Source organism: Cavia porcellus, unplaced genomic scaffold (genome assembly GCF_034190915.1).
Source record: "Cavia porcellus strain 051 isolate PalLab524CR breed Dunkin Hartley unplaced genomic scaffold, mCavPor4.1 scaffold_5, whole genome shotgun sequence".
NCBI classification, from domain to species: Eukaryota; Metazoa; Chordata; class Mammalia; order Rodentia; family Caviidae; genus Cavia; species Cavia porcellus.
In genome coordinates, this window is record NW_026947488.1 from 37,768,174 (window position 1) to 37,790,210 (window position 22,037).

A 22,037-nucleotide genomic window follows, 5' to 3' on the forward strand; every position below is an offset into this window, starting at 1 on the left:
GTGCTGTCAATTTGTATCCTACAGTGTGCAGTAGGAGTGAAGCAGGCGCTCTTAGCTTGATGTCCCTGGCTTTTCTTAACCAGTCCTTTAATATTAATACTCTCTAGTAGCAAATGCAGATTGCCATTTCCACAGAGGCTGTTAACATCAGCATTGCTGCAGAAGCTGCACAGAGGAAGTTGTGAGCTTCTTGAGTTCTGATGAAGCAGGCATTGCTGAGATCAGTTCAGGCCAGGCTAGGCTTTCTGCTCTTCTGTGAGGCCCCTCCAACTTTATCTGTTTCTGTTTCTGTTGAGTTTCATTTTCTTTCCAGTTTTTCATGGGCAAGCCAGGACCTGACACCTGGCCCCTTGTGAACTTCTAAAATATTAAATTTATCTGAGATAGGTTGGACAGAAATACACTGAACCTCGCTTTCCCATTGGCTTCTCAGTCCTGTTGACCTGGATTTAATTTATTTTACTGTTATTTTTTTCTACCACCTGCTCATTCCAGCTACCCACATAGCTCACATCAGGCAGCCTTAGGAGAAAAGCCCACCTGTCACTATAGCAGAGAAGCTGTTCATATGTACATTGTTATATTTTCTTATCTGATAATGTGATAATAGTCATGGTGTCAGCCATGAGGCATAATCCTGTGTAACTCAAACTGTTTTACATGCCACATATGTGTTGTCATTTGCTCTGCCACTAAAATGAATACCATCATCCATTTAACTGATGGGAGATTGAACCTGCATTTGTTATGCAGCCACAGGGGACTAGAGTCACACTTAGAAGTGGCAGAATGGCAACTTGGATCCAAGACTCTTTCCACTCATCTCTTAGCCACCTTGTCCTCTTCTCTACTGATCATGTGGGTGCTGTCCAGGGGGACCAGCTCGAAGCATGACATGTTGTCTTTGGGTTGCCTTGTTTGTTCCTGGCTACCTGATCCTAGGGGCCCCCGTAATCCCACTTTGCAGAATCATTTCCACAGTCCCAGCCTGACAGAGGTTTCTAAACAACCATACCTTTTTTACTGTGAACATTGCTGATGGCCTGTTTACAAGCTGCTGTGTTCTTTGGCATTGCTATGACCCTGTTGACATGGCTCCCTGATTTTTATCCATCTCTGGACTCCTGACTTCATTCTTTTATGCATATCTTTTCCTCTTTTAAAATTATTGTGTTTGGCAAGTTGATCTCAGGAAATGATTGCTAGTTAGTGGGCAGATGAAGGGCTGTGTTAAACTGGGCATTGCCTCCTATGAAAACCATGCTTACTTAGCTGGTGACTATGTGATCGCATTTCTGAGAGTTAAGAACTTGGCTTCCACATTTGGTTGCTGGCGACATCGTGGTGTGTCGGCATCTGAAGTTAGAATCTCTGATTTTGGGAACTGAATGACTAAAAGAGATTAGCTGACTCTCTGATTTGGTCCATAAAGTAATAAGAGACCCAGTCTGAAATAACTTGGTGATGCATAGCAGGTGGGCTACAGCCTTCAGATACTGGGCCATATGTTCCCTAGGGCCAGATTTACTGGTAGATGTGGCCCTAGTCTAGCCTGATGGTCCTAGAGGCAAACATGCCTCCATCAGTGGGAAAATGGCCTTATATTTTAAAAACTCCTGTCAGGTGAATCTCATATTTGATGGATTATCATCGGAGCTGATTTGGTTCCACAATTTATGGCTTATTTTAATTTCTCGTGGAATTTTTGTCCTGCTCTCCTTGGTCTGCCTGCCCTCCTTCCTCTTTCCATCGCCTCTGCCCTAGCCAAAGTGGATTCCTTCAGAAGAGCTCCTTTGCTCGCACTGCTTTCTGCAGCTGGGATGTCTTCCACCTCTTTTCTAAATCCTCACACCCTGCCTGGTATTTGAAGATGGAACTTAGAAATTCCTTGACCATGATTCCCCTCTTCAGTTGGTAGTTTCCAAAAGCTCTTTGAAATTTAGATCTCTTTGTCAAGTAGAAGTATTGATCAGAATCGCAATATATATCCTGCAACCATCCCTTGCTGAGGCAGGAGTTGGGGAACTCAGAATTCTGCACAGCTACTGCCAAGGACTTGCTAGTGTCTTTCCCTTTCTTGGTCAAACTCCAACTTTGGGATGCATTCAGCATTCATCCTGCACCCTTCTTATACCTCATTTTCAATTGATGCCCTACTCACAGGTGTGTGACACTTAGTAATTACTAACAGGGGATAAAGATCTTTGCACATAGAGTTCTTGTCTGGGTCTGCGGTTTGTTTTTCAAAACAATGTCTCCTACAAAGTATGTGCTCCTGAAGTTCATTACTGAGTGAATCCAGTGGTTCCCATCTCTGTAGATTGGAACATGAAATCCAGCAGCTGAAGCAGGTGATCAGTGGGGCCAACTTTGTACAGAGAGTTTTTTAGGGGAAGGCTGCACTGGCTAGTTTGTACCGTTGTTTCTACATAAACTACTTTGTAAATGGAGGTACTTCTTGTGCCTGAGAAATACTGTGTTTGCCGCCTGCTGCCTGGCTAGTGATGGGGTCAAAAGTCTTATGAAGGAAATCAGGGGCCTGAGAACTGGTCAGAAAATTCCATGGAGCTTTGGTGCAGCTAGTCAACGTGGGAAGGTGGAATTATAAGCTCTGGGGAAACCAGCTTACCCAGAATAAAGTAGTACAAGGCCAGATTGAAAAGAATGTAGCTATAGAATGAATTCACTCATACCAAGAAAGAACATTTGTGCTCAGAGTTACTTTATATGTCATTAATTATAAACAGATGAAGTTTGCTATAAAAACTGCACTAGTGTGTTCAGAATGACCATATTAAATGTATATCTGATGGTAGAATAATAAAATGATTTTCTGCTTAGGTGCCATTGTGAATTACTCTGTGGCTTAGAGCTCCCAGATAAATCAACTTCTTCATTCTCTGACTATAAGAAAACAATGATTCTTTTCCTGCCCGTCTGTGTATCATGGGGACATTTCAAACTAATGGTCAGTCCTGGATATGAGGAGATAAGTTTTTGGATATCACAATGTATTTAGATAGATGCAAGGTGCTGGTGCTTATTAAATTTAGGTTTGTATTTTCAAACGGAAGTGAATGTCAGAGAGGTGATTTATAAATGGCTTGGCCTCATGTTCAGTTTCAATACTAAAGGTATATACTGTACTTTATTTGGGCTGTTTATCGAAAATATTTCTTTACTGAGCACTTAAAAAATTTCCCTTTAGTTATACAGAGAAATGTTGACAGGATTATGCATGTGTTTAAAAATACAAAAGCAGATTTATCCATTATTTAGTGGTCACGCTGAGATGTAAATATGGAACCCATTTAATTTAACCCATGTAATCAATGCATGTAGAATGGTAGGAGTACGGGGGAGAATTGAATCAGACTTCACTTGGGCAATCCATGGTGCAGGAATCATTTTTAGTGTGACTTCAGTTCTCGTCTCACACTTCTGTCCTCTGAAGGACAGAACAGAGGATTGGGTTGAAATCCCCTGGAATGGGTCAGGCTAACTGTTAACACTTTACACAGCGTCTCTTACATCCTGGGGCGGGGTACCAAATAGTCCCTGCTAAGTGCTTCAGAAGTCAGTTGTCTCTGGATTCTCCTTGGAGGAGGTGGTCTGGTGCAAGGCACTGGGGAGTGTGGAGAACTTTATGATGGGGTCTCCCTGGCCCAGAGCAGGTAGCCCAGTTGGAGGCACAAGGCAAGCCAAGAGTGATACGACAATTCAAAAATATTTTCCTAGCTGAGAGTACGTACACTTTTATTTAATTTTTTTGGCAATTCTTTTAAATGACCTTGTGATTGAGAGATAGCTGTCATCTACAGTATCCTTTTCTGTGAGAGGAGACAAGGTGTTGTGTCTTAAAAGTCAGACCTGATGTTCAGAGCCTCCCAAGTCACTGACTGTAACTTCCACCTTCTCTGCAGTAGGTTTCCAAAGGGAATCCAGAAAAGGTTTGGATGGGATCTCTCAGTCTCCATTCCTGGCTCATTATACTGTTATTCATTCAAATCTACCTCATGTGGGGAACAAAACAGATAGTGAACACATGGCACTAGATTCCTTGGATAGAAGAGAATTGTTTTTGATCCTGAGCTGTTTTAATGTTTGGCATTTAGAATGAGAAAAATTGTATTAGTGGGGTATCATAAAGAGAGACGTAGGAACCACGTGTGGTTAGAGCCTTCAAATTTGTCCCATCTCCATGATTTTCAGAATCAATGCTTACATTGAAGAAGAAGTTCAAAGGCGTCTTCAGGATTTGCATCGTACAGTTGGTGATGCTCGGACTACTTCTACAGATATGACAAAGGTAAGCAGGAGAAGCTATTTGCTTTTCAGAATGACCTTGTTGATAAATTAGTGGTGACAGTGATAGTATTAAGAGAAAATTCAGTGTGGAAAGTTCTAAAAGCTCTTACCAAATATTGCCTGGAGTAAGCTTAACAGTTTACAAATAGTTTTAAATCAAGACTAACTTTATTTTATACTTTTGTAATTCTGAGAAAACTTAAATGAATATAAAGTCTCCTAAAATACTTTACTAGTTTTAATTTACAAAAATTCTACATGTAACAGGTATCTGTTTTCTACTAAAATATAGCCAATTTCCATGAGTATTTAATTTACTTTGCAAACTACTCAAAGTAGAAATGTATTTTCCCATTGACAGATTTTTATCAATTTTTGAAACTGTTCATTTCTAACTTACAAATTAAGAAATATCCTAAGAAACTCTTCTTTGCAGTATTACTCATAGAATTTTAAGATTAGGAACAAATGGTTCTATTTTCTTTCAAGCAGATGGATCTATGCAGTCTTGTTTACCTGGGGCATATAAATTCTATAGAGGGGTTGTCATTATTGAATGATAAGTATGTTTTTTTTAGAATTTTGTTCCCATAAATACTTCTAATCGAATTAGTTTTTCTCCCCTTTATGAACATGCTATAATTTAATATAGAAGGCTTTTTATTTTCTTTTCAGGATAATGAGAAACTTCACAATGGCACTATTCAACGTAAGCTAAAATATGAGGTAGGTAATGATTTTTCAGATTGATAGGGTCACTTAAATTATGGCATGCTTGTGTGATTAAATTTTCTTAATGTTTAGTTGCATAATTAGAATTTTGAAGTCCCAGTGAGATTAATGGCTAATGGGGAAGGCAAGCTATTATATGGACTTAAAATTAAATGAGATCCTGCAGGTTGAAAACAGCTCTGGCTTCACTTGAGTGGCATGTTGCTGTGGTGGCGCTTTGCCCAGGTTTTCCTTTGTAACAGTATCCTTTCCCTTGGTCTGCATGTGAAAGGCAGACTTATATAATCAGATACAAGGTTTGGAAACGAAACTGAGTACTTCTCCGTGTTTTAAAAACCTCTGTAATTTATAGACTATGAGTTGGAAGTAGTACAAAGGAATTATTCTTGATTCATTAGCTTATTTTTCTGGTGGATTGTCAAACTCAAGTTTATTTGGACATATAGTTTGTGAGATTTTGCTTGCTTTTTCTTGGTCTATGGAGTCTGTGCTTCCTGGGGTTCTAGGTTTAAAAACAACAAAACTGCTAGATGGTAGAAATCTTCCTACCACTGTCCATATATTACTGAACAGGGAGCACCAATTTGAATGTTCTGCCATGAGCATAACTCTGTGACCACCACCTGGTAATGATGTGCCCTTCTGGACACCATCTCTGGAACAGGTAACCCCAGGCAGAGCACAGTGTCACCTTTCATTATTTTGTGTCCATGCATGGTGTCTGGCACATAGCAGGCCTGCAGCAAGCTTTCTTTGATGACATGGAGGACATAAGTATGGATACCCAGGAAACAGACTGAAAAAAGGGAGGCGTATGCCCTGGGTTGAAATACCTGTCAACTTCCCATGGCCTTGCCTTTCCATTTTTATTATGTATGCCCTGAAGTTTTTACATTTTGAACATACAGTCATGCACTTATTTTCACATCTAAGTGTGGCCTTTTAAACATGGAGAGGAAAGTCTTAGCATTTATTTCAAAGAAAACAAAATCTTAGACCAAGAAATGGATACTGTGGATCAATCCTGTAGTATGTCCTTGTATAAAATGCTCAGTAATTTATAAGATATATAATATGGACGTTGATGTGCTGTATATAAATTAGATCTTCTTAAATCATGTATTAATCAATACCAATAGCTATTTAACCTCTGAATCACTCCTCCCAATGGAATCATTGACCACAAGAATCATCATGTACAAAAGAATTTCAAGAAGTGATCTACATGCCCATTTCAACTTTTTTTTGACATATTGAACAGAAAAGGCAGTCTCAACCAGCACAATGCGTTGTTTCACTTCTGCCCAAAGACTCCACTGACACTGCTCACCTCGTCATTAGAGAAGAGAATGAAGAGAAGGCACAGAGCAGCCCAGACCCCGCGGCATCCTGGCTGTCCACCGCTTCCTCACAGGAGGGAAGGCACCTGTCCTCAGGGGCTGATAGCGGGTGCAGAGCTCTCTCCCCAGAGCAGTGTGACCACCTGGAGCCAGAGTGCCTTCATCCACCTGAAAGTGCTTTTCTTAATGGGAAGGAAACCAGCGCCCCTGCAGGGGATTTGCAGGGCAGGGCACAAGATCTCAGTAAGCCCAGGACTCATGGAGATGAACACAGCCTGGGATCCGAGTCCAGGTGGACGTGGTTGCAACACCCATCCCAGCAGGCATCTCCAGGCAGCAGACATGGGCAGGGCGGGCCGAGTGGGGCTCTCCACTTTGTTCTCTCAGACACTGCTGCTTGGGAGCAGTGGGCACCGGGCAGCATCCCACAAAATGGCCTAGCCCCCACAGTTTGTGGTGAGCAAGATGAGAAAGCTTTGGCTGCTGAAAAGATTAGCTCTTTCATGTCCCCGATAGATATTAGGGCAGAAGGAAACAGTGGCCTGGGATATTTTTACCGTAAGTTCTCAGACCTTTATAAAGACAGCAGTAGTCACTTGCTGCATGCAGGCACTGCAGTGCTCAGCAGAGCCATGCATGTGGGGAGTCTGTGTTCCCCAGGTGGGCTCACCTCACACCTGACAGCATTCCTCCAAAGCCTGCCGGTGCTGAAGCAACTGCCCCTGGCCATGCCCTGGGAGTCACACAGGGCACCATCAGGACCCCAATCTGTTCCTGGAGCTCAGGTTGGTGGTGGCAGCAGCAATACAGAGGCAGAGAGCCTCGTGCGAGTGCCAGGCACCATGCCTTATGTGGCCTCTGCCTTCATGCCTGTGGGTTTACCAAGCTCCTCATCAAGTTCAGTTTTCCACCAGGAATATGAAGATGCTGGATGGAGCTGTGCATTTATACAGACTCTTGTGCAGTTCCCAGCGCTCATGCTGAAATTGCAGGCATGCCCTTTGAGAGACCTTCAGAAGCACATGGCTTCTGTTCTGCCTGACGCTCTGGACAACGTGAAGGAAATCAGGGGCATTTACTGGCTGGCTGTGGCCAATTGCTCAGACCCTGATCCCAGGCCAGCATGCCTGCTCCTGCTTCCTGCAGCAGTGTATGCTTTGGCCCTGGCAGATACTCACCCAGGCACATTGAGCATTTTTCATGCATTGCCTCTTTCTAGACTGCAGGAGATTCAGGTTGGCTTTGGCGGGCAGAGCATCCGGTTCCTGGGTTCCACGGAGGGTCTGTTGCTCACCGCGTTCACTTATAACAAAAGCCTCTGCCAGCAGCTATGCCGCGACCTTCTGCACATCCTGGTGTCAGAGGCCGAAGCTGCAGCCTGTGAGAACCATCCTTTGCTCCAGCAAGATTTAGTTCAGCTTTCTCTTGACTGGAAAGCAGAAATCCCTGACTTAGCTTTGGCAGATGGGGTTCGGGTATCCTCCAAATTCCAGACTACCTTGGTTGACATGGTTTACTTGCTTCATGGCAATATGGAAGGCAACGTCCCTTCTCTGGCAGAGGTTCAGGTATTGCTCTACACAACGGTCAGAGTTGAAGGTGAGCCAGGCTGTGGCCCATGCTGCTCCCTGGTCCTGCTGAGCACCCACCTCGCACTGCTGAGGGTTGATGGCGTGTTCTACCCTCATCCTGGGACTCTGAGCGTGCTTCCCTCACACTTGCCCTTTGACGTGATCCAGTGCCGTGCTCTGAGCGAGCTCAGGTGTGTTGTGGTTCCAGAGAAGAGCAATTCATCCACAGTGAAACTCTGCTTCCTACAAAAACAGGAGCTTGGATTGCACTCAGGAAATGGCCCATCCACAGCCCAACAGACAGCACCAGGCGCCAGGTTGTTTGCCAGTGCACCGTGGCCACAGGGAGATCAGAATGGTCAGCTGGAGGTCTGGACGCTCACTTTCAATTCTCAGGACGAGGCCCTCTGGCTGATCTCACACCTGACGAGACTCTAGAGGGGACATGTGTAAACTGCAGCACCCTTTTCATGAGATCTTTAATAAAATGAACTTTTTCTCTCCTATTTTTTATTAGTATGTGTTTGCAATGCATAGTAGATACATTTCATAGCGGGGAGCTGGTACATGTACATATTACTTCTTGAACCCAAAGAGGGAAAAAAATTCCAAACAAAACTAAAACAAACATGAAAACTGTCACGGGCATATGCCTTTTTTAGTATAGCCAATCAGATTGGAAATGGAAAGAAGACCTCTCAACTGAAAATGTAAATACTTTAAATGTTACAGTAGAATGAGAACAGGAACAGGGAGAACAGTGATAAAATACCTTTTTACCACCTGTGGTGTCCTTGAAACCCTGGCTTGTAGATGTTTCCGCCCACCCTTAACAAGGTGACTAATGTGTTTCTGATGGCTTGGCTGTGTCCTGATCCCGTGGGTGGGCTGATCTGCGCTGCCTGCGAGGCCGTGACCTTCAGTAGCACCCTCGCCCCAGCACGACCTGGGGCTGTGCTGTATCCTCTGTCACCCAGTGTGGGGAGGTGGGTGCTGCCTGCCCTGCCTCAGCGAATTGCTTTTCTTCCTTGCTCTCCGGCTTTTTGACTGTGCTTTCCCAGCGCCTTACTTGTTGGTTTCTTTTCTAGCTACTCTTTGCAGTTGCCCACTCCCTTCCTCCTACCCCAGTCCAGTCATTTATTTGAATTTGTATATTTCTGCCTTGGAAAGGCTGTTCACCTTCAAGGTTTTTTCCCCTGAGGAAGATTGCGCTCTTCCCTGGCTGACCGCTGTCTTGTCTCTTGCTAGCCTTGTCCTCCTCATAAGCTCTGCAAGGAGCTCTGCTGGCTTGGGTTTGTCTCCTCTGCCCAGGTGGGTCCTTCCTACTTGGAAAGTTCCCACAATTGCTTATCCCTTCTGAGAGATGCCTCCCTTTTCTCCGCCTTTGTGCTGCAGTCCTGTGCACAGTCAGGAACACCTTTCTGTTTAGATCACATTTCCTTTGAGCTCTGCTGCTGTCTCCCTGTCTCAGAGAGTGTGGCATACTGAACCCAGCATACCTCTGCCGCCCCGCCACTCCTCTTCCTGCTCAGCTGGGATCACATGCTTATTTTTCAGTTCTGCTCAAATTTTTGAACAATGTAGATGTAGCCTCCTCTTCTGTTACTCATTGGTGACAGGGAGGGTGTTAAAGTGTAACCCACCCAGGAGCTCACCCCCACCCTTGGGCAGGCAGGGCACATCTTCCGTCTTTCTGCATTGGAGCCAGTGACAAGGAAGTGACAAGCCACATCTGTGCTTTCACCTGGTGTCCTCCACCCAGTTTTGAGGAAGTGAAAAGGAAAACCCAGGGCTTTGGGATATGTGCTGGGATCTACACCCTGGTGGCGAAAGCCCTGTTTTCTTTGGTTTAGGGGAAGCATTGTATTGTTGGGTAACTTAATTATCTTGTTTTTAGGTGGAGCATGTTTTTTCCTTTCTGCAGCCTCCCTCCTCCATGCATATGCATCTTGTTCCCAAAGGCTGTTACCTCTGTGCTGAGGCCATGTTCACACTGAAGTCAGTGGTTTGTCACTATGTAGACTAAAAAGTCATCTTCTATCATGGGACAAAGCCTGTGTTCTCGAAAAATAGAATAAATGATCAGGAATAGAGATGAGACCTTGAGATTCTGCCAGGGAGTTGCCATAGTCAAAGAAAGGCAGTGATACTTAATTTGAACCTAATTTAAACAAAGAGTACTAAATACTAAGCCAACAGGCTTCGTATCCTCATAGGTACACATGCAGAATTCTGCCAAGTCACAAATTGTGGCTCTTAGTAGCTTTCTCTGATGGAGCGCGGCAGCCAGGGACCTCACACAGCATCGTATTGCTTATCGCCACTTCTCAGTCTGCTTGATGATCCAAGTAGGCCTCGGAGGGGATTGTGTTCAGATCTCACTGCACGGCGGAAGCAGCCCATGGCACTCACATTTTCCATGCTTCTCTATACGAAGCGCACTTTGTACCTGGAGATAAAATAGGTTCATGGGGCTGGGAGTTTGATTTAGCACCTGTGTAGGAGGAACTAAGATTGCTGTAATGCCTGCAGAAGCAGAGGAAACTGCTGTGCCATTCCCCACCATAGCTTCAATCAGCAGCTTCCGCTGGCTTTTTCAGGAGTTCCAAGGCATCCTCTAGCGGAGCAGGTGTGAGAGTCCCGGGATTGAGCCTGATGGAACAGCTCAGCTGTCATGAGTTTTGGAATCAGGAAGAACCTAAATTGATACATGCTTGGTTATGTAGTGCTTCATATTGTTGTAATATAGACATAAACATTTACATTATGGGATTCGATACTTTGTAGACAATACGTCTTTGAGTACTTTTGAAATAAGGATTGCATCCAACTTTGATTAAAATCTATTATGCTCACAGCTGCCTGCTTTACAGACTTGTGGTTGGCAGGGTGAGTTTATTTAGAGTTTGTTGAAAAACATTTCAAAACAGTTTGTCTCCCCAATCTCATTTCTTTAAAAATGTGCGTATTTCCCTTCAGAAGGGAACACTTAAGCCTTCCAGCAGTAATAATTACCGTAATTTTTTCTTACCTTCTTTTACCCAGATGATTTAAAACTAGATTTGAGCTTTTTAAAATTAAATTAATAGTGAGGCAGTCTTATTGGTTAGGCCAGTTTCTATTGAACTGATTTTGTTAATGTATCACACAGTCCAGTTTGTAGACAAGTCTACTTTATCCTTCAAAAATACCTACTATAAGGCCGGGAATTTAGCTCAGCAGCACAGTCACCTGCAAGATCATGAATTTAATGTCAGGTATCAAAAAAAAAAAAAAAAACATCTAGTACAACAGATGTTTTATCAGTCAGCTGTTGAAAAGTAACAAGCAACCCTCAAAGCTTCAGTGGCTTTGTGTTTGTACCAAACAAATGAAGGATTTTTTTTTTCCCCTCTCATTGCTGGTTTGCAAGTAGGAGGTAGTGGCTGTGCTGTGGAGGCTGCGGACCTGCCCTGTACGTCTGACTTTGTGTGGTCCTGAAGGAGCAGTAGGTATGATGGGGAAAGGCATCCATGCCAGCCTCTGCCTGTCAGCTAACATTTCATCGACTAACATGAGTCACCCAGCCAATCCAAGGTCAATACAAGGAAGTGGACTCCACCCATGTGGACGCCCACGCAGGAGAGAGAAGACTTGGACCAGTAATGCAGTCTACCACAGATGCTCTGTCAGGATTCCCGAGGTTCTACTGAAGAGTCAGCTAAAACTGGTGGGCTTCTCTCATGGGAACTTTCAAGTGCTGGAAGGACGTGTGTCCTAGGACCTTTAAAGTTGGTCCAGCTTGCTTCCAGTTCTGTCTCTGCTGGAGTGCATCCATGCACAGGCAGATTACTGTTAGCACTGAAGCAGATTGCTTCCTGGGGACTGTGCTCATCCTTAGGTCATTTTCTCCTAACCTCCTTGTGGTGGTTGGTGCTAGCAGCTTCATCTGGCAGAGGTACTCTGTAGCAGAGCAAAGCAGGTCTGTTAGAGCACAACCTCAGAGGACGGGGTCTTACTCTACTTCCTCGGAGTTGTTTTCACCAGTACCCTTCTGTCCCTCCTCTGTTCCATGCACAGCAGCTGCCAGACTGCCACTGTCTAACCTCTTGGTTAAGATACACATTTGCAGCGTGTCAAAGCCTCCTTTAACAGAACTGGAAACACAGTCTAGTTGATGAGAAGGATAGCGAATCTATTGTAAATCATTCTTCCCACCCTTATTCCACTGAAATCTCTTCTTGCTGAAGATGTAGAGGATTGCTATAACAAGGACAATTTCTACTGTCCTGTATATTGTGGTTAAGAGAGTGTGAAGGGTTTGTCCACATTTTGTTCCTTTTTATTTTTAAAATGACACTCTTAGAATGGATGGAATGAAAGAATTATGACTATCCTCCATTTCATATCTGGGAATTTAGGCCCAAAAAGGATTCCTGATTGAAAATTGGGAATAACACCTGAATTTATGTACTCTAGAATAGACCTTTTTTTCTACAATAAGAAAGCCACCTCCTTCCTAGGCACTGTTTCACTTGACATTGTCTTGGTAAGTTTTTTTTTTTTGTTTTTTTTGTTTTTTTTTTTTTGACAATGCTAAAAGTGGCTAAGTTAATTCTTCCCTGATTTGTCCTGATTTGTGTGTGTGTGTTTGTTTCTAATGAGATAGGGTCTCATTATGCAGTTCAGGCTGGCCTTGAGCTTACTTTATAGCGCAGGCTGACCTTGCAATCCTCCTGCTTCAGACTCCCGAGTGCTGGGATAATTTTTTTTTAAAATGCTTAGACGAGATGATTTTTGTGAGCTTGTTGTTCTCATTCTTGTTTTCATTGAGGGCCTTAAAATTTCTTTCCAATCCATTATTTCCTTGGAAAAATGTTATGTCTCGTATTTCCAAACCCCTACATTTTATTGCTTCTGCAGATGAAAAGCCTGACACAGTCATAATTTTTTTTTTTCTTTTTGAGTTAGGGTCTCACTATGTGGTACAAGGGTACTGAACTCACTATGTAACCCAAGCTGGCCTCAAACTTGTAGAGATCCTCCTGCCTCAGCCAGAGGTAGAGCTGGGATTACAGGTGTGCATCACCGTGCCAGCACACCCAACTCACAGTCACAGTGTGACCGGGGTAGAGATAACCTTGAAAGCTTCAGTAGCTAGAAAGTTGAACAATATTACTGTGTAGAAACCTGGAGGAAATACCTCTTCTCTTCCCACCTTTTATTTTCTCCTGAACTATAGAATAAGGCACAGTCAGAAACAAAGCCAGAGCTGCACAAACATCAGGGGTATAGATGTTTAGTTCTTTTCATGATTAATCAAAGATACTGTGAAACTAGAATGGAGAACAAGCTGAGTTTCCCTCCCAAGGATCCCAGACACTTACAAATTGTTGCCCAGTTGTCAGCCAAGTGTAGTAGATCCAATATTTAAGTCTTCTTAAGATAATCATATATGAGTTGTTCAGAAATGATGATCATTAAAGACACTTAAGCTTACATGAGCTAAAGATTGCAAAATAGTGACATTTTTAATAGTTTCAAGTTGAAGCATTCATCAGATATCCAGTATTTGCAAACCTTGAAATAGTGCTGGTCAGTTCAGATCAATAATTCTAGAAAGAATCATGGTTTGGAAAGGTCAGCTAAACTCAGGAATTCCACACACATCCATGTCCAGTGCAGTTTGTCAGTTGCTGGGTAATATATTCCTGTGGCTATATATTAGGGCTTAAAAAACTTCTGATTTGAATAGTTGTCTTTCTGTTTCTCCCAGTGTAAGTAACCTAAGCTCTTTTTTAAGAGAAAATAAGGTGAGCATTATTTCTTCTGCCAAGCTGCTGTAAGTGCTCACTTATCCATCCTGGATAGTGAGATGAACCTATACTGTGGGGGTGGGGGGGTATAGGTCTCAGCAAAATCCAATTGATTGCATTCATTAATTCCTACTAAGTCTTCAGAGAGAGAGAGTATCATTGAGACAAAGTCCCTTTGTGGCATCGGTAGGGTTCTCAGGGACATGAATATGAGCACATCTTGGCTGTTTCTTACACTTGTAATTTCCCTTGCTCATAGATGTCACCATCATTCCCTGCTCCTTATGATGTAGCCCATATTTGAAAATATAGCAGATCTTCCTCAAATCATCATTTTAAAATTGCTAGAATCTAACAGTTACTTAATCTATAATAGTTCTAGCTGGAACTGTCACCATGTGGTTGAAAATAAAGAGGACTAAGAAATACAAGCTATGCTAAGAACAAAGATAGGAATTGATGATTTTGTTGAATCTGATAGCCACCATCGTTTGCCTGTATTTTCGAAGCAAGCTTGGATATGGCTGCCAGGAGACGAGAAGGCAGTTTTGGGGTCTGACCTTTTCATGGTCAAACGTGTACTAAATTTCACCATCTGGTACATAATTAGAGTATATTCGGGGGAGAATGCTGATGGCTCCCTGCAGAATTGGGCTGCTCTGCATGGTGATCTGAGTAGATATTAATGCTGCTTCCTGTTCACTTCCTCAGTTGGCCCCTTTTGAAAGAAACAGCCCTAGCATGAAAAGAAGACTGTAATGCGATACTGCGCTGTAGCCTGTGTTCTGCCTGTTTATTTTGGCTGAGGATCTCACTGCATTCTTTCATCACGATAGAAAATAGCATATTTGTTGACACAAAACATTATTTCATTAAAAGCTATCAGAAACACAATTCTGTTGTATTTAATTTTTAAAGATGATATTTCTTATGTATAGTCATGTAATCCAAGTTAGTAATTACATTTCTTGACCTTTTATTTCTAAATAGAAGCACTCTGGAGTACACTTAAATTCCTCATACCCACCACACACAGACTTGGGTTTCTTTACCTCTGCTGCCGCCTGTCACCTGCTTGCCCACTGCAGTCTAACAGGGAGTGTGACTGACTCCAAAATAAACAGGGCCACAAATATTTAACAGCCCGCATAAGCACTGGGATGTGATAGGGTACAGTATGCTTTTACCTATCTAGTAGAAGACTCATGATACTCAAAACATAGCCACTTTCAAGTCAAGAATAAAGTTTGGGGACACTTATATTAGTTTTTTATCTGGCCTGCCCGATGTAAACATAGTTTACTAGGATGTCAAGAACCTTTCACTCTGTATCCCCAGACTTCTACATTTCCCATGTGTTTGCCTTCACAGAGTAATTTTTAAAATTTACATTGCAGCAGCGACTTGATGGAAAGTTCTACTTTTTACTATTTTTCTTCTATTAATTATCCTTTTTGCTCAAATGTTTTCATTTCCATGACTTACATTTCAGTTACTTATTTCTGTGTGCTCATTAACACTGAGTTCCTGTGAAGTCAGGGAGGCTGAGGTGCGCTGTGGCTGAGGACAGTAGTGGAGGTCTTGTCTCCAGCTTGCTGAGGGATGAAGAAGGCGTTGCTGTCTTCTCAGCCATGGAGTTGCTGCATGTACCTGTCTGGTCCAAGTAGGGCAGCAGCCCTGGCATCAGATCAAGAACTTTTTATCAAGGTGCCCACTCAAGAGTTGTGGAAAGGGCTGTCTCAGATTGCCCATGTGTTTGCGTACACACGTGCGCGCACACACACACACACCTCTCCAGACCAGCCACAGCTTTGGCCTGGTGACGTACCTGGTAGGGGCCCAGGCTCCCCCTGAGTTGTAGAGAATGGGTTTCTCCTTCCCCACCATGTATCAGTCACTAGAAATCCCTCATCTCCCCTCTGCTGAAGCTGTCCTCAGCTACAGTATTTCCCAGCCTCCAACTCCACACCCTGATTCCCTGAGACACCGTGTCAGATCTGGGAGGAGATGTTCTTCCCCTTGAGAAAATACAGTTATTAAACGACATCCGGGCTTAGGCAGCAGAGCAAAAACTTCTCAGCTAAGCCATGGCATTTGTAGGTCAAAGGCGTTTCTTAACGTTGACCCATCCTAATGACTAAAGCTACCAAATTACTTCTCTTTCTTCTCTTAAGTGGGTCAGCTTGTTCCATGTTTCAGAAAAGTCTCTGTTTAAAGTAATCTGGAAATGGACAGGCTGTGAGTTGAAAAATCTTCAGCAATGTTTCTGTCTAGAGACTTGTCCAGAAATTTCCCTTTTGGCATTAGGCACAGTGGCTTTGTGTGCCTTTGTCACCTACAGTGGCTCTTCCTGTGGGTGAGCAACTACCGGGAGGAAAATTAAGATGCTCTAAAAGCCACAGTAACTTCATAGCAAGTCAAGATAATCACACCCCTCTCTGTGTCATCCATCATGTGCCTAACTTGGTGACACCTGCCTGGGGAACTCCCTCCCCCCATTTTGAAATGGGGACTTACTGGTAAAGGAAGTAGTTTCACTACATTATCATAGAGTTCCAGCTTCTTGCATTCTGTGTTTGAATTTTCTCTTGGAGGAATTAGTTTCACATTTCATGATAGCAGAAGAGCAGAGTGATGATAAAAAGTGGGTTCTGATCACCCCAAGTTCGAGTCTTGGGCCTACCACTTAGTGCCATCAAAATGACCCCACCTGTGGTCTGGGGCATCTGCCTGGTAAACAGGGTTAACACCTTACAGCATCCCGAGGATTTGGTGGGCCAGTCCATGTCTACTGCTAGGGCATTTTGTTATCTAGTAAGTATTCAGTAAATTCAGCTGGCCATATTTAGGATTGAATTGTTTTATTGCTGTTGATCAAAAGCATATTTTCTTATGCTTTCTAAAGCCCCAGGTTAGCGCAAATAATAATTATGCTGAGATTTCTTCCTATTCACACTTGAGAACCCATTTTGAGTATTTTTATGCCTGTTCCTCAAGACTCTTCCATCCGAGCTGAGTCCATTATTAATCAAATAGAGCACCAGGAAAATACTTGGGGTTTGTTTTAGTTGCAGTTTGAAGAGCTCTCCACCCTACAGTAGCTTATAAAAATGGCTAAAAAACATGAAATAAATTTGAATGAATCTCCAGCTTTTGCAGCTTTATGCACAGCAGTCTGTGAAGAAAAAAGTTCGTCAAATGATCAAGACTTTTAGAAAAGAATCTTAGTTTGTACTGATTTTTTTTTTTTTGTTTAAGAAGCAGGATATGTAATCTGTCCTTGCTTTCACTTGTTCTTATAAATTGAAAGGAACTTCAAAGCCAGACAACATTTTGAACTCATTTTGCTCTGACTTCTTGGAATGATGTACCTAAAGAAATGGTCTTTTGTTAAAGGCTTAGCGTTGCTCTTTCAGAGAAAACCATCATTTTTCTAAATAAACTCCACTGGTTTGATGCTCTTTTTCTTTACTTGAAACACATTTTCTCCCTCCTGCCCAAGCAGGGTATTTGCAGCAAAGTGATCTTGGTTTCTCTTTGTTCTCTCCATCTGATGTGCCTTTGATAGCGGATGGTTTCTCGCTCTTTGGGAGCAAATCCGGATGACCTGAAGGACCCAATTAAGATTAGTATTCCACGCTATGTCCTCTGCGGGCAAGGGAAGGACGCGCACTTCGAGTTTGAGGTCAAGGTACGTGTCGCTTTGCTTTCCTACAGGACAGCCGTCAGAGGTGTGCAGCGCGCTCTCTGGCACTTTGTAAAAGAAGCCAGAGCTACCCCCGAATGTCTTGTATTGTAAAATGTTGTTGCACCCTTCATTTTTGTCACATCAGTTTGAAAACTTACTTGAAATTCATGAATTCCCTGAAAACAGTTCTGAGAGGAAAAATGTATCTCCACAGTACTTTGTCTATTAACAGAACTGCATCCATAACCTAATCATTTCTCACAATTTTTGTGTTGATTTTCACTAGTGAACTTTATAAGCATTCAAAAGCAAACTAATACTGGCTCATGCAAGCTCTTTCCGAGAAAAGGAAAGGTGGGGAAATCAATTCATTTTATGAGAAGAGCTGAATGGTGGTACCCACAGCCAGCAATGTCATTACAAGAACTGACGTTTGCAAGCCCCTTTCCTTTTTGAGGAAAATTTTTGTTTTCTGTTCATAATTGCAGTATATATTTCCAGAAGCCTATCTCATAACCAGACTTGATTTGTGAAACATAATTCAGTCTACTAGTTTCTCAACAAATAGAAATAATCTTTGGGACCTAAGAAAATACAGTAAACTTGAATCCATTTCCATAATGGATTCCATAAGCAATACCCAAAACAATTCATACTAAATTTTAAGAAGGAAACTGTTCCATAAGTGGTATTTACAGAATCTTAAAGTAAGAATCATATTTTGTGGTTCAGTGTTGAGAGCAGGAATGAAGCAAGAGTTCTCTGTATGAGCACTTCTACCAAACATGGTGCTGGAGGCCCTGGCTAAAGCAGTATTGTCAGGAAAAGAAAAGCAAATTCACAGTTGGAAAGGAAGGAATATAACTGGTATTTTCTTTTTCTTAATTTTTGTGTGTTTACAATGTATTTAATTTGTTTTGGGGAGTCAGTGCATGCATATGTTATTTTTTATTCCACTAACCTCCTTCCTAAACCCCCTTTTCTCTTTCTCCCCTACCCCACCTCCACAAACTCTGCCTTTCTGTTTCTTACATCTCTCCTTCATTTTACTCTTTTCTTATATTTTATGATTCTTGTGTAAGAGAAACAATGTGGTATTTAACTTTCTGTGTCTGAGTTGTTTCACTTCACATTATGATCTCATGTTCCATCCAATTTCCTGCAAATGACACGATTTCATTCCTTATGATTGAGTAATATTCCATTGTGTATATGAACCACATTTTCCTTATTCATCTGATGATGGGCATCTAGGTTGTTTCCCGAGTTTAGCCATTGAGAGTTATGCTGCTATAAATACAGGTATCCATATATCACTATACAATGATGTCTTCAACTCTTTCAGGAATATATTGAAGAGAATATATCTGGGTCAAATGGAATTTTTACTTAAAATATTAACAACTTTCTTCACAGAACTAACAAAAATCCTATAATTTATATAAAACCAGAAGAGACTCGTATTAACCAATACAATCTTGAGAGAAATAAAAGCAATTGCAATTACTGAATTTCAAATTACAGTGTAAAGCTGTAGTAACAAAATCAACATGGTACTGGTACCATATAGGCTTTTAGACCAATGGAATGCAATGGAAGACACAGAAACAATACTACAATGCACCTTCAACTATCTGAGTTTCTCCAGAAATATATGATAGAGAAAAGATAGCCTTTGAGACTGCTGGTGATAGCCTTTGTGAAGCCAGTCTGTGGGACTAGTCTGTGGCCCATGGAGGGAAGTTATCCCATAGACAGCAGCATCAGTCTGGGAGTCAGTCAAAGATTCTAGCCTCACATGGAGGTAACCAGCCATGCCAGGGTCACTGGGACTTTCCTGACTGTATGCCTGAAATTCTACATCCTGAAGGGCTCCTCAGTCCTGGGCAAACCTGTGAGTTTAGGCTCAATTTTTGTCACCTATAAAAATGGGAATAATGTTTCTGTCATGAGGTTATCAGTGCATGTAAAGTGCTGTGTCCAGGGGTTGAGAGATGATAAATAGTAAATTATGGCTAGTGCTGTTATTACTATTGCTGTTTTCTTTTACTAATTAGGAAGATTTCCTAATCTGTTTGAGGTACTATTTGATTTATACAACTTTTAAAGAAGAGATGTGCCTGCGTCTTTACATCATATCTTCTATTGTAAACCCAAGTATCCAGTTCAGTTATCCAAGTAATGTAATCCTCTTTCTAGAAGAGACATTATTGGAATCCTAGCAAGTTTATTCCAGTCTACCACCACCAATCCAACTCATGGTGAGAGTAAAGACACCAAGACATGTTCCAAATTAAGGGCAGCCAAGGGGTCCTAAGTCCAATCCTCATGAGGACATGTGGACAAAGGCCTTGATTCTAGGCCTCTCCCAGCATTTATCATCTTGTGAAGAAAGAGGGGTGGCTCAGGGATGAGTGATAGTGAGGATGTCAGAGATTACTGAGTAACTTGCGCTGGCTGGCCAGGTGCAAGAATGGCATCTCTGTAATTTGCAGAGATAAAGACATGCAGAAGGATCAGTTTACATAATCCAATTAAGGTAGCAATGGAATTGTTTGGGGTGGGGGGGGGCTATGCTTTGGCTTCTGATAGCAAACTCTTATGCCTTGGGGAGTTATAGCCTCTTATCTCGAGGCTCCTACCCAGTTGACATTCCCAGAGCTATTGGCTGTAACATCTTGCAAGCTCCATCCTGTATTGTAGAGAGCACCATGTGAGGAAACAGGACTGTCTGATGGTTATAGACTTTGCACATTAGTACCTCCGCTTGTCTTATTTGCAATGCTCAGAGCCAATTGAAGAGAGAAGGAAACACCCTAGCCAGCCTTTTACTTATCAATATAAGGAAATGAGTCTCCAAGTAATCAAAGTCACAGCAATTGTTTGGGTTCAAAGGGAGTCACTGGAGTTGTCTCCCACATCTTCCAAAATAATGACTTAAATCTTATTTCTAATGTGTTTCACTTGACTCATAACACTTCATTAAATGTTGCTGGCTATTACCCCTCCTCAGTGAATTAAAGATAAATCATACTTTCATAAAGATAAGCAGTGGTGTTAATTTAATGTTGTCTATGAGGGTCACCAATAGATGGAGTATCAAGGTGTCTTGGAAGTGTTTCATCAGATAAACACCAACCTTGGAATCTGGGCACTGAATTCCCTAGGTGTTGGCTCTGCCATGATTTGCTGAGTGACTTTTAGTCTTTTAGTTTCTCTGAACCTTAATTTTCTCATTGGTAAAAAGAGGAAATTGACAACATTAGTAGTCTCCAAATGTCATCTTATCTGATGTCTTAGTTACTTTTCTGTCATTACTAAGACAAAATACCCAACATCCAAAGGTAAAGGGGCACATGTTTATTTAGCTCACAGTGTGTAGAGGTTTTGGTGCATAATCACCTTGCTCCAAGGTAGAGGGGCAACAGTTCATGGAAGTAGAAAACAGCAAAAGCAACCAATGAGAGATAAAGTCTCTTACTGTCCCTTATATGGTGTGCAGGCTGCCTACCCTAGCATAAGTGTAGTACTGACACTCTTAATCCCAACACTTAACCATGAATCAACCACAAACTCCCGATACACCTCTGAGAAGCCCACCCCTTATGACTGCATGAAGCTTTGGAGGGATGCCTTGACATAAACCATAACAACTGAGAAGCACCTTTGCTCATAGGGAGTCTTAGGAGCAAGGAGACTGAAAGGCTATGAGCTTGGAGCTTAAAGGAAGGAAAAAATAAGGAGCCTTAGCCAGCTTCCCCATCTCCCCAAACTTGGAGGCATCTTGGGGGAGCCCTGAAGCTCACTCTCATGTATACTGATTTTCAGTATTAGCTGGAGAATTATGTAACTGGAGTATTACTGGAGAAATATGTAACACCAGATTTTTACATTTTTGTTACAATATACTGAGTTTTTTTCTTTTTTTGAAAATGGGGCAGTGATTTGTATATTTGAAGTTTTTTGTTGAGAGGAAGAGTGCTTTTATGGTGGTGATTTTTTTGTTGTTTTGTTTTAAGAATTCTTATTAAAATATTGTACCGTATCTTGATTGTTACTTCCCATCTCTCTGACCTAATCATGTCTACTGCTCATCCACTTTTCATTTGTTCTCCATCAGTCGATATGTTGTGTGTCTATGTAGAGTTCCCTTGTACACATATGTAATGTAACACATATGTAAAAATGTGAGGATATCTACCACATTTTCATATTTTCAGATTAGTGATTAGAAATGCTTTCACCCACCCAAGAATTACAGTTACCCAAACACTGAAATCACATTAGTGAAAATATATACAATGATTTTAGTTGGTACATGGATTTTTTTATATTAATACATATATCTGTTAATAAAAGATAACCATTATATTGATTTCATGTACAGAACTCAAATGAAGGTGCTACTCAAATTTTAAAACTTAACTGATTTAAATGGAAACTGAGCCAGTTGTAGCTTAGGTGGTGGTCTGCAGCCCTCACCAAAGCTGTAAAGATGCTGCTGTCAAAGCAAGTTAGAAAAACCAAATGCAGGCAGTTTAGGCAATCTATGTGCCTCTCACTTCAGAATACATAAAACCAAGTCTAATGAGTTCTTTTTTCT

The 22,037-nt window shown here is 42.0% G+C and overlaps 1 protein-coding gene across 14 annotated transcripts in view; it reads left to right on the forward strand.

The window, feature by feature from the left end:
- Kif16b (kinesin family member 16B) overlaps positions 1-22,037 on the forward strand; it is a 398,969-nt gene that overhangs the window by 163,270 nt on the left and 213,662 nt on the right. For 8 of the 14 annotated variants that reach the window (XR_010047480.1, XM_063248662.1, XM_063248667.1 and 5 more), the window contains 3 exons: positions 4,213-4,309; positions 4,984-5,034; positions 17,315-17,437. Coding sequence is in view for 13 of the 14 variants with exons in the window: in XM_063248662.1 (XP_063104732.1) it covers positions 4,213-4,309; positions 4,984-5,034; positions 17,315-17,437 (271 nt within the window). In the remaining variant the exon portion in view is untranslated. Of the gene's footprint in view, positions 1-4,212; positions 4,310-4,983; positions 5,035-6,301; positions 8,458-17,314; positions 17,438-22,037 lie in introns of those variants that run through there. The other 6 variants (XM_063248657.1, XM_063248658.1, XM_063248660.1 and 3 more) reach the window with 2 other exon arrangements.